The sequence below is a fragment of the Sesamum indicum genome, linkage group LG5 (genome assembly GCF_000512975.1).
Source record: "Sesamum indicum cultivar Zhongzhi No. 13 linkage group LG5, S_indicum_v1.0, whole genome shotgun sequence".
Taxonomy (NCBI): Eukaryota; Viridiplantae; Streptophyta; class Magnoliopsida; order Lamiales; family Pedaliaceae; genus Sesamum; species Sesamum indicum.
The window spans coordinates 203801-214765 of record NC_026149.1 but is presented as its reverse complement, the minus strand read 5'-3'; the positions used below and the strand labels follow the sequence as shown (position 1 = coordinate 214765).

General features: G+C 36.2%; 3 protein-coding genes across 7 annotated transcripts; all 3 read right to left on the bottom strand.

Moving 5' to 3' along the window:
- LOC105161358 (thioredoxin-like 3-3) lies at positions 1 to 816 on the bottom strand (the record flags this gene model as incomplete). The annotated part of the gene is given in 3 exon segments (XM_011079013.2): positions 1 to 159; positions 352 to 377; positions 464 to 816. Coding segments are annotated over 3 exon segments (344 nt in total), but the record flags the coding sequence as incomplete, so codon positions are not given.
- LOC105161356 (FAD synthase) lies at positions 1230 to 8295 on the bottom strand. Of its 4 annotated transcripts, none has more exons than XM_011079010.2 (17): positions 8058 to 8293; positions 7577 to 7702; positions 7049 to 7094; positions 6772 to 6941; positions 6509 to 6626; positions 6321 to 6403; positions 4865 to 4924; positions 4348 to 4596; positions 3908 to 4004; positions 3436 to 3486; positions 3193 to 3273; positions 2889 to 2960; positions 2726 to 2788; positions 2226 to 2378; positions 1913 to 1970; positions 1760 to 1812; positions 1230 to 1671 (listed from the first exon to the last, which is right to left on the bottom strand). In XM_011079010.2, exons 2-17 carry the CDS (start codon positions 7675 to 7677, stop codon positions 1594 to 1596), a joined length of 1533 nt encoding a protein of 510 aa, XP_011077312.1. In that variant the 5' UTR covers positions 7678 to 7702; positions 8058 to 8293; the 3' UTR covers positions 1230 to 1593. The 4 variants fall into 4 exon arrangements, with proteins under 4 accessions (XP_011077312.1, XP_020549495.1, XP_011077313.1 ...); XM_020693836.1 differs by having other exon boundaries at positions 7577 to 7698; XM_011079011.2 differs by lacking the exon at positions 8058 to 8293 and adding an exon at positions 7807 to 8016.
- Positions 8919 to 10965, bottom strand: LOC105161355. 2 transcript variants are annotated; one of them, XM_011079009.2, is made up of 5 exons: positions 10816 to 10965; positions 9816 to 9986; positions 9595 to 9682; positions 9262 to 9328; positions 8919 to 9185 (listed from the first exon to the last, which is right to left on the bottom strand). In XM_011079009.2, the coding sequence occupies exons 2-5, from the start codon at positions 9934 to 9936 to the stop codon at positions 9141 to 9143; spliced, it is 321 nt and encodes a 106-aa protein (XP_011077311.1). In that variant the 5' UTR covers positions 9937 to 9986; positions 10816 to 10965; the 3' UTR covers positions 8919 to 9140. The 2 variants fall into 2 exon arrangements, with proteins under 2 accessions (XP_011077311.1, XP_020549494.1); XM_020693835.1 differs by having other exon boundaries at positions 8919 to 9182.

Below are 10965 nucleotides of genomic sequence, written 5' to 3'. Positions count from 1 at the left end.
ACTCTTTCACCGTCTCTGTAGAAATGAAAAGTGGGCGTGTATCGAATGTGTTGAGTCGTTTCCGGGCATTCATCAATATCCGCGTAAACAAAAGATAGCTTCGGAAACTTGTTGCTCAACTGGCAGAATACAGGAAGAATCTGACTGCAAACACGACACCTGACAACAACAACAAAACAAATCAAACCGTATCTTGCCATAAACGTTCAGGGCTCTAAAGATCGAGCAGACTTCTTCTTTTAAGCATTTCATCAAACACTTAGCTTACATTTCTGCAACAAAACATGCATAAACGTTAACGATTAACTAAACACAAGAGAAAACATCGACCGAAGTAAAAATCAAACGAACCAAGATGCGCCGTAGTTGATAACTGCCTGCAAGATAAATTTCCCAAAGCAGAAATCAATCCACGACCCACTCCCAGCAACAAATAGTTTGAGGTTGAAGGGAATTAACTTACAGGGGTTTTTGAAGTTTTGATTTGGCGAAAGATTTCGTTGAGATTGTCATCACTGGCGGCAGTAATGAGGTTACCTTGAGAATTCCTGAGCAAGTTTGAAGCTTGGTAGTTCTCTTCCGTGCCTTTCTTTGCCCTATCTCCTCCTTTGTCCTTCTCCATGCCTGAAGCGTTTTTTCTTTTTCCTCTCCAGGTTTCTTTTATGACCTTCAAAAATTTTAGATAAAAAAGATAACAAATCTCAAAGAACCAAATATATTTTGCTTTAAATCGGGACCCAAACAGTTAAATAGTTGAAAACTGTCCTACGATTTAGGGCAAGTTTGATCTAATTTTATTATTCTTGTTACCTTCTTTTTAATAACATTCGATTCATTTGTAACATCTTTAGTCATATTCAAAACTCAAAATAAATAAAGATATAAGAAAATATTATAAAAAGTAAACTATATACTTACATGCGGAGAACTCAAACCCACAACATTTCCGTTAAATAGGATCAATATCAAACTCACAAAAATCACTTTTAAAACTCAATTACAGTATTCACAAAAATTTAAACTTGAACAAGAAAAATTTTGGCAGAATCATCCATTATTCCCAACCCTTTTTGTCAGCGTCAATCTGCCTTATTCATATATGAGTGTGCACCCAATGTTGGCTAGAAAAACAAAGTTGAACTGTGTCCAACTCCTTCCTTATTAGGTTTTCCAAGATCATGTGTTCTAAATAAATGAACTCTTGAGATCGTACAGGTAAAAAGGTATGAGCATGGGGTTTCCGGGGGGACAAGAAACATAGATCCTGTCTGTCAAGGTCTTTGAAATTTGCTGTTCTAGTAACCATAGTACAACAAAGTTACTATTGCTTTCCCAAATACAATAATTTCTTCTTCATAATGATACTGCTTTTTTAAATATTAACGAGTTTTTCTCCTCATAACACGATAATAATCCGTATACCATTTCTCCCCACATTCCTCCCGTCCTCGTTACATCTTCAATGCTTACAACTGTGGGTAGATCAAAAGTTCTTGCCCATGCGGTATAACCCAGAACGGTAGTTGCAGATAAGAGGCATCAATCATATGCGCCTGGCACAGTGTACCACCGGAGTAGCGATGAAAGAAATGTTCAGTCAACTTCAGAGAATGCCCCTGGATGAAACTTCTTGCATAATGCTTCTGCAGCTGCTCGTATTCTTGCTTCATCCTACAAATTCCATATATTCTGCAAATTTAGTAACGAGCATCTCTTTCTTCTAAAGGAAAAGTGAACGTTCTAGAGCAGATATCCTTACCTTTCCTGTGAAGGTAATGACTATTGAACCTCCTCTTGATTCACGATAAGCCCCTAATGACACCCCAAGGTACCAGGCAAAAATTATTATTGACATGCAACGGGGGAGGTCGCATGGGCTAAGTAATTCAAAGTGAGTGAATTCTTTTCTTACCAGTGTAGACATCAGGAAATTTAATAGCAATGTCCGAAAGCGGTTGAGCGGCTTCCACCTGCATTACAGATGAGATGATTTTAAGCCGTGCCATTATAGTAGAATGTGAGACTTGAGTTGTGCTGGAGTAGTGTAGTCTATACTGTTTGGTAGTTCAAATTCGGTGCATACAAGAATTTCCTATATCATGTGTACTATTATGTACAAGCGACAGTCAGATTTACTATGCACAAGGCTTATTCAAAGAACCAGGTGGGAGATCCCGAAAAGCAATAAAGTAACATATATAAGTTGTACGTTCATAAGGACTTACATCAGAAAGAGTTGTTGCCAGTCTCTTTGACACAAATGGTTCCGTCATTACTAAAAGCTCATTGGATTTCATCAATTCAATCAAGCAATCCCACTCCTTTTCCAGCTCAGCAGCATTTGTCGCGGTAAGAATTATCACATTTTGGCACTTGATCTACAAGAAACAATTGGACAAAAAAATAAAATAAAAAACTAGGCCAGGCAAAGAAATTTGAGTTGGGTATTATTTCATTTCTTCCTTTTTTTATGGTCAGATTAGTAATTTCAATATTTTCTAATAATTTCACAATTATATTTTTTTCTCTTAACTACCCACTAGTCCACATTTCTCTCACCTTATTCCTCCACATTTATTACAATTTACAATTGGTTTCATTTCACAAACTCTTTTTTCTCATCATTACACCACAGTTCTTTTTATATGCTCGTGGAAAGCGCATGCGATGACAACTAATTTATGCAAAAAGAAAGACAAATGTCACCAGATGAGATTTAACTAACCAAAGGCACTCTAAGTTTATCATGATGCATCAACTCGGTGATGCCTTCGGGCAACTGAGCCATCTGGAATGGAAATAAACAATGTCATGGTAAATAGGACGGAAAATTATCAGATGAATTTAGTGGATCGAATCTGATTCTCACAAACTTTAGATTATGTTACCTCATTCCTATCTCCAGTGCATCTTTCACCGATAAGATGCCTCAAATATTCTTCAAATTCTTCATCAGGGGCCTTCAATAAAGGATAATACTAAATAAATGAAGTAACAGTGAAACTAACATCCAGCTGAATAATTTAAAATAGCTATAAAGGAAATGACGAAACTGTGCTAGCAAGAGTATTAGAAAGAATGGCTGCTTCATTTAGTTCCCTGAATATGGAATTGACTAACTTTATCACACAAGTAGTGGGAAGTATATAAAAGTAACACGAGCTAAAGATATTGTCGATAACCAGGATATACCATCCGGACACCAAATGCTTTAGCAATACCAGCTACAGTGACATCTGAAGGCAATGGACCAACCCCTCCGTATATGAAAACCTGCAGGAGCAGTCATCAACAGTGTTGAAAATTAAGTTACAAATTCAATCCTTCTAGATGCTTATATGCTATTTCATCAGTTACAAATTCCATATAAACTCTGTCCCTCTCTCTTCACACACACACACTCGCAGTATACACGCCTATAATGCAAAAGTTTACCATATCATTTGTAGACTTCTGTCGGTCAACTTCATCTGCAACAGCGTCAATCTGCAAAAAGATGATATCAGTGACTTAAAGTATACAACAGCATGTCAACAAAAGGGAAACTTGACATATATTCTATAAATCCATTGTTGAGAAAGCAAAGGCTTTAAACTAAGCACTAGATTGCATTTCAAATGAATTTCTTTGACCAGAAGAAACTAATAGTCATGCAGAATACAATTACAGCGACGAGTATGAAGAATAGATAGCACACCTAAGAAGAGCTAGCGCACTGGAAGTGGCATTGTTCATGATTTTCTCACCATTCAATATTATAAATAAATTAAGAAGTTTGAGTTGAAAACGTTACTGCGTAGTTGTCTGCTGCTTAATCCACTTGCACTTTAGAATAAATATAGCAACAGCATAAGAACGCCGAAGCTCATTATACATCAAATTTAATGTAAAAATTTACAGAACTTACATCATTTCGCGTAATGGAGACGTGTGAAACCACCCAGCCTATGGAATGCAGCTTTCTACACAATACGGATCCCACCCGATCCTCAACAGTGCCAGACCTGAGCTATGAAACCACCAAAGATATCACTAAGACAATGAAAGAAATAAAAAATGGATGTTGCAGCATAAAATTTATGCTTTCACAAACTAAATACAATTAGACTCGGGATAAATTCACAGAATCAACGAGCATCAATCATAAGAAAACAGGTAGTTTTGGGCTAGAACACGATCAAATGGCGATTAGACAAGTGAGACAGTAAGGATAAGATAACTAGCAACAACTGACAGTCAACCACCATAACAAAGACAACGAAAATGGCATCAAGGAAAATGGAACAACATATCAAGTGAATCACCAAGGAACATTTTCGTGATAAATATCAGTAACAAAACACATACAGGATTTCATCTCCCACCGCAATGACTGAGGCTGTAGACATACTTTTCCAATGTGACTCCTCATGGTTCACGCCATTGCTAACAGCATTTAAAGGCTGAGAAGTCAACTTCTTAACTCTCCCTGCTCTTTCCAATCTTCCATCTGGAAGAAGATATGCAGGTTTGTACTTTTCTTCACTATTGTCGGTCTTGGTATGGCACAACAGTGCATTAGGAACTGTATCATGAATGCTACCAATTGAAGTGTAACTGCAGAAATTCAACAAAATACACCAGTAAAATAAATGTCGAATAACCATGAAAGGAAACCTCTGTTCACAGAACCAAAAAAAGGTGAAGAATATAGTGGCCATTATCGACAAAATTAGCACCTATACCAGACTACTATGGAAATAAGTACAAGAAAACTCAAAGCATAGGTGATGTTAACATAAATATCTGTAAAAGGAGCACTCCACGCTATAAAGTTCTAGCACTCTCATCAAGCAGGCTCTCGAGTAATTCTCTGAAGATTTACCCTTGATCGTAAAGGCTGCAGTACTGAACCTTGCAAGTCAAGAGAAAGGCCCAAACATCTCTGCCCATAGTGAAAGGTAAAACGTTTAGTCATGCAGCAATAGAAACAACTTCACATGTTACATGCTGCAATCATGGATGCTCACAGAACACAAAGTAATAACCAATGCAAACATGAAATTGCCTGCCGGATCACCCTCTCTGTTGTCATTAAAAATGGGCTCGTATGCTCCTATACACATAAACATTTAAGGTAAAATAGGTTTCTATGAAGTGTAAAGAATCATCGGTAGTTCAGTATATGTTCAATGGTAGGAGATACATATGCCATTAAAAGACGTAGCCAGGGACTTGTAATAATTCTGCTTGTTCTCACTCTATATACTTAGAGGTTTCCCCAAAGCAAAATGATCTATTTATATAATTTTAAATTCTAATAGTTGATGGCTTTTTCGGTCAATATATTACAATACGAAGAGCTCCCAAACACTTTAAGATCTTATTTTTAAAATAAGATTAAACAGCTTTAAGCTCTTAAAACATGTTATAAGATGTAGGAGCTTATAAAGTGTTTCAAAAAATTTAGTCAAACACCCTCTTAGTTTCAAGAGCTTGTACTTGAATAATTTCCCAGAGTACAATCCATCAAGTACATTATGTAAGATGAAGACTGTATTTACTCTCAAGAATGCCTTCCTATACATATGATATCATGAGACATCCTTATTCTAGGATAAGGAAACCTCGAGGAAAATAAGCTCATCACTTCTCCCTTCTCCTTACTCTCTTGAATGATGGACGTTTCTCCATGCATATGTGTATTTATTCCGCTTGGCTTTACTCTCAGAATGTCTTCCGATATATATGATGTCATAAGACATCCTTATTAAAGGATAAAGAAACTTTATTGCGTCAAACGCCTCTAAGGAAAATATGATGCTCATCACTTCTCCCTTCTCCTTACACTCTTGAATGCATGCACACTTTCTGTGCATATGTGTATTTATTCCTCTTGGAGGGAAGTTCAAGTTACATTACGTCCAACATATGCAAAAGAGTATACTTACTCAATTACTAAACTAAGGAAAACGATTTCGCGGTTCTAAATCCTGAATCCCCCTAAAATTAAGATTAAAAAAAAAAAACTGTGTTGTTAGCTCCACATAGACCTAGCCACATAAAAATCTGATGAAAGTTTTTTATGGTAAAATGCAGCACCCTACATTATGAAAGCCTATTATTATTGAAGAACTTGCAATTGCGTGCAGAAAATTAAGAAGCATTTTTATGGTTCATCTGAGGCTCAAATAAGAAGCACTGCTTAAGTATTGAAGAACTTGCAATTGCATGGAGAAAATTAAGCACCAAATATCATGAAAGCCTATTACTCAGAGAACTATCTGACGAACACGAAAACCTTGATGAGGCATGAATAAAACTTTAGCATAGAAACTGACCTGTACGACCAATCCAAGATAGGATTCACTCTCATGAAAGGTGGCCATCCAGGTGAGCTCGGGGAGAACTGCTCTTGCCCTACCTGAAGAATATGGGCAGAAATTAACAGTTCAACCTTCTCTGTTCTCATTCTTAACTTAATTATGCTTAGGTTAGAAACTTAATGAGAAAGAAGTTGTATACATACCGCAGTAGGGTCGCCAATTCGCACACCGAGAAAAATAGCTCTAATAGGCTTATCTTTTAAAAGAGCCTCCAAGCCAGACTTAAAATCTAGGCGAATGATGTCCATCTGCAATTTGTATCTGCCATAGTGGAACTAACGTATCAATAGTCGTTATGCATAATAGTACAAAGCAAGCAGCAAGCATATACGTGCACAATTTAAATAAAAGTGGGGGACGCTAAGGGTAAGATACACAAGATACGGGGCAACATATATCCACATACACAAAAGCTGTGTCATAAGTGAATGAGTTGATTTCTGGGAAAGCAGATGAGCTCTCAAAATAAATTGTCCGTATTGGAAATGTTGTTTCATCATTCACCGGATCCCGAGTGGACAGATTCGTTCCAGCCTTATGCATATAATAGCCTGCTCTAAGAAGGTGGAGCAAAACCTGTAAATACAGAACTGTATATTGTTATATATTTCTTAAACTTATAAAAATAACAATATTATGAGATTGGCCTGGGAGAAAGGATGCCTTTATGTAAAACAACTTACGGTTGAATCTTTTCCACCATTGAAGCTGAAGGCAACCTCTTCAACACTGTGATGAAATTAGTTAGTGCTAAATCTAGTCTTCCTTCAAGAGAGCTAAATGACAATCCTAAACAACTATTTAAATACAATATTCAGTAGCCTTCTCATATTAACAATGATGGCTAACAGCTCATAATGAACCACGAATTATTGATTGCATTTAATTTTTCTATAAGTGTAAAACTAATAAGTTCAACTGAGACAACATATAATCGGAAGAATAGATCATCTCCGTCTTCTTTGAAATCAAACTTTTGACTTCTGATACAAAACCCCATCAATGCCGCATAGTATCATAAAAGCAATACCAAAATCAGTCCAACTGTTAAACCCCACAAAGAGTTAACAGCAAAAATCCTATTCTATGACATAAATATATACATCTAGTCGTGCACATATCCAAAGCAATCCTCTTCCAAAAAGAAAATATAACTACAAGAAAACCTCTAACAGATTGCAATCTTAAAGATAAAAGGAAATGGTGCTTACGAGTAAAGAGCAAGAGCCCTTTGGATGACATAGATGGCGTTGTTGTACTTTGTCTTCAACCTTATATCATCACTTTCTCTGACAGCTTTATCGATCTCCATCTTTGACTTATCTCAATGAGCCTTTCTGAGAGAGATTCAAAAATTAAAACTAACAATCAACAATAGCATCTTTAAATTCAAGAAACTGGTAAAAACAAGTCCATTGCTATCTTTTCAATCATTGGATACCATGAAATCCAAGAAAAAATTCCTCATCAGAACTTCTGAAGTTTTCCTTGTCGACAACAAATTCACTTGCATTTGATGTAAAAATAATGGGCTTCCAAAATTTCTCCAGAAAAGTTAAAAGATAAGACATTCAAAGAACTGAATCCCCATTCAAAACCATCCTTGAGGGGTTTAGCGTGAAATTCCACCTTCTTCAGAAGAAAAAAGAGAATGAGAAACAAACAGAACAAGAGAAACGAATGAAATATCACCTTTTTCTTGAAAGGCTCAAGAAGTAGGAAGGTTGGGAGATGTACAAAGAACCCCGTTTTACAATGAATCTGTGATTCTTTTTTCTGCCCTTTATTGCTTTTCTTTCGGATAATTCTTCGGTGGCTATATCCGCTTTAATACCTAAACCAATAGTCGTACTTTTATCGTATCAGAGCAACTTTTCCAAGAAACGGGACATTCCGAGAAATTGAAATGGTGGAGAGAAAAGAAAAGCAGCCAAATTTCACAATTGAAAAAAGTCCCTACTTTTTAAATGATAATTTACAGCTTTTTTAAGCCACATCTTTAGGCCACCAAACATGGCATTATAGAAATTCTTACCATCCAAGGCTGCAATTAGCCTTACAGAGGTTTATGTTTTTCTTCTGACACAAGTTGCTTGGCTTATTACCTTATTGTCTTATAATTTGATGCAAATGAAAAGAATTTTGTTTCATGTTTGACTAAATGCATCGTTATACTTGTTATTTGATCAATGCATAATTTAGTTCAAATATAGTTCGTGAATTTACGAAGAATTATTTAAAGATAATTGCTCAAATATATGAAATCCTTACATTGTATTTTGATGAAGATGACTATCTTGATGTAATCTTGGTTGATGTTGAAAGAATGTCCATTTGGACCAAATAAAGGTTACATGTAATAACTTAAGTCTTGTACAAAAGCAAACTAAACATTTGACCTTGAACCATAAGAATTACATTGAATTCTAGAAGTTGGATGTACTAAAGATATTCTTCTTAGCATAAAACTGTGTTTGGTTTTGTATTTCATTTTAAGTGTGCTCACTAAATATATATTACATAGCAGTAGTTTCTTGACTTTCGGGCACGACAAGACTTAAAGAAATTTCATACCAAAAATACATTTCCACATGAAAATTCCTAGGCGAAAGATTTGGCCCCATAATGAACTATTTTCTTGAACATTTCTCAATAATTACAACAAAAATATGAAATCACCAATATTGCAAAACGAAGGGCGATTCGTTCTTGCAACCGCTGCTCTTGTAGTTTTTGCTCAAACCAATTGAAGAATGATTGAGGTTGTTGTCTGGTCTAATAACCTTCTCCCCAAATTTCAACCAAAGACTTCACCATCTTCTGTGTGTATCAAAGAATAGAAGCCACAATTAGTACGCAATGCGAATCTGGAACGATAGAATTTTATGGAACTTACTGCTAAAGGAACTGGTTCATTGAAACGTTCTCCAGGCGAGACTACATCCTGGTATGAGGCACTCTGGCTGCAAGAAAACAATTTCCAAAGTGACATATTCCCGAGGGCAAAAGCCATATAAATTCTTGAGTATTCTTAGAATTAAGATTATTTATTGAATTGCATCAAGTAATCTTGAGGTAAGCCAAATAAAGCCTTAAAATTTTCTGTATTAGCTTTTAAGCAGAAACTAGAAAGGTGAAGATTTAATACAGCCAACGCAGTACCGTCCCGAACACCACAAGCGAGGAACAAGATAAAGAAATAGAAATGGCGAAGCACGTGGCTACATGCCTCATAATTGGCTCCCTGGGCTTTCTTTCTGATGCAACGGACTGGTCGCCTCTCCAAGCTCTTCTCATCTCATGCCATGCTATTGCAGCTGCATATTGAGTTGTGTATATTGACAATGATAGTACTAAATATGTTTAAATCAAAATTTCAGAAACATTTTTCTGTAATCAGGAAACAGGAGTTCTAAGAGAAAACATAAAGAAATTTGCAGGAGACCCAACCATAGTTGATAAAGAGAGAACTGCAATCATCTTGATCAGCAGCCATGTTTTCTACATTCACGGGTTCTGAACCTCTTGAAGAATGGTTAATGAACAAGTGAGGACAACTGATTCCTTCCATCTTCTTGAAATCTGAATGCCCACTAGCTTTGAAGGCACTAGAACAAACAACTAGATCAAACAGAAAAGGATCAACGACTAAATTCAATCACTCAAGGCATTATTGTTGCTACAAGAAACAACAGACTATCATAAACATGAAATCATTCTTTATAATGTCAAAACTTCAGAAATTCCGCCAAACTTCACTCTTCAAAATATCGAAAATGAGTTCAGTTTCACTTACCACAACGAATTAGCAGAAAAACACAAACAACAAAAACGTGGTTAATTAAGTGATCCATGCAAAGGATACACATGGAAGTGCAAACTCCATAGGAATACGAAAATGTTACTTATCCGAATATGTACAGCTACTATATCCTGGAATCATTGCTTCTATTCTCTCTCATAATTAAATGCGCCAATAGCGCATAGCCGTAGTAACATTTGACACATGATTGTTGGGAATGGCAACAATAACCTTCATTTCTTTAATTGTATTAGCAACAGTTAGCATATCTGCAAATGGACTGCAAAAGTGAGGCTGACCCTGAGGGATTTCTCTGCTTAAGTTAGAATATCAATTATGAGTAGAACATCAAACAACGATAGCAATTTGCTCTAAGATCAGAAAACAGCAGCCCAGAAAAGAGTAAGATATGGACAATAACACCACTGGACATCATTTGACGGTAAACCTATATACTACTACAAAAATTAGGCAATACATCATTAAATACTCCAAAAATTTGTTCCAGCACTAAAGAACATTAAACTCATTAACACTAAATAAAGCCAAACGGTGAAAACCAGAATGGGGCAACAATCGTGGAAAATCACTACATTTTCTTCAAAGTAACGGCGTTCAACGAGATTGCTAATGTCAAATCCTACGCACCATAAATTCAACTCTCAACTGCGACTCTGGAGTCTATACTGCAACTCAGCATCAGCTTCAGAAAACTACCTTCACTTTGAATGGATGCAATCGTAAAGCAACTATCAGAAAACGATTCGAGGTTTTAGGCAAGAAAAACGAAAAGATAGA